This window comes from Emiliania huxleyi, assembly GCF_000372725.1.
Source record: "Emiliania huxleyi CCMP1516 unplaced genomic scaffold EMIHUscaffold_8655, whole genome shotgun sequence".
In the NCBI taxonomy this organism is placed as follows: Eukaryota; Haptophyta; order Isochrysidales; family Noelaerhabdaceae; genus Emiliania; species Emiliania huxleyi.
This window is the reverse complement of record NW_005195545.1, coordinates 1-1,239: the sequence shown is the minus strand read 5'-3', so window position 1 is coordinate 1,239 and position 1,239 is coordinate 1. Positions and strand designations below refer to the sequence as shown.

General features: G+C 62.6%; 1 protein-coding gene across 1 annotated transcript; it reads left to right on the top strand.

Moving 5' to 3' along the window:
* Positions 1-720: 720 nt before the first annotated feature.
* EMIHUDRAFT_259103 (hypothetical protein) lies at positions 721-1,130 on the top strand (the record flags this gene model as incomplete). Its single annotated transcript, XM_005758411.1, has 1 exon — positions 721-1,130. A coding segment is annotated over one exon (410 nt), but the record flags the coding sequence as incomplete, so codon positions are not given.
* Positions 1,131-1,239: the final 109 nt, after the last annotated feature.

Genomic DNA, 1,239 nt, shown 5'->3' with positions numbered 1-1,239 from the left:
AGCTCCGGGAGGGCTGCGAAGGTGAGGCAGAGCAGGAGAGGAGGCATGGAAGGCATTGGACGAGCGGGACTGACCCGGCGCCGGAGTTCACAGCCTTGTTATGAGGTTTCTCTGGGACCTGCGGCGGTACCCGTCTCTGTTGTTCGGGCAGTGAGAGACGCAGGATCTGCACGCCAAAGTGGGCCACTCCGCATTTGCATTTTGGTTTTGGGTTGTCGGAGATCATCCATCAGCACTCATGTCTCATCAGTCAGTCACGTCGGCGTGGCGCCGCGGGCCTGGACCTTGCGTTCGGTGATGTAGCCCCGCGAGGGCTTGGCGCACATTTTGCCGCTTTGGCTGATTTTGGGCCCAAACCAGCTGATTTCCACGGAGTTTCCTCGGGAAACTAGAGAGGAAACGAGAGGGTGCTGTGGAGAAACACGGAAAGGAAACGAGGAAACATGGATACAGCCTAAGTCTTGAGCTTGATGGCGACACGCCTTCCTCCTTCCTTTTCGAATCCAGGACTAATGGTTTGATCATTTCTTGCCAAAAACAACCCATTCCAGTCGCAGAAAAAAGAAAGAAATGACTTTTAGGGAAGGCGGGGAAAAGAAAGAATTTAAACAAGAAAACTCTCTCTCACAGCACACAGGCTCGACACAGGTGAAAGAAAGAATTTTGAAACCCGGAACGCTAGCCGGCGCGGCGATCGGAGGTTTGTGGCACGTGCATGCGATGCGCCGTGCCTTCTCGTCCGCGCTGAGTCGCGACGGCGCCAGCGCGCTCACGTCTGGCCGCATGTACAACTGGCGCGTGCGCGCAGTCTACAGCGCGCTCGACAAGGCGGGCAAGGCGGACGGCCCCCTTTGTGCCGAAGACCTGTACAGCCTTGGCCACCTGGACCAGTACCACTACGGCGGCACGGACGCTTGCGACGAGGCGGCCGCACTCCTCGGGCTCGACTCCGGCTCCACCGTCCTCGACATCGGCAGCGGCATCGGCGGCACGTCTCGCTACCTCGCCGCCACCACCGGTTGCCGCGTCGTCGGCGCGTCGCCCGCCTGCAGCGAGGGCGGCTCACCCCTCACCGCGCCGGCTCACGTGGCTCCGTCCCCGCACCCAGGCGTCGAGCTGCAGCCCGACCTGTGCGAGGCCGCCGCCGCCCTCACCGCACGCATCCCCGGCCTCTCTGACCGGGCGACGACTCCAGCGCCGAGCCTTCGGCCGCTGGCGGCGGCGCGGGCGAGCGCGGCC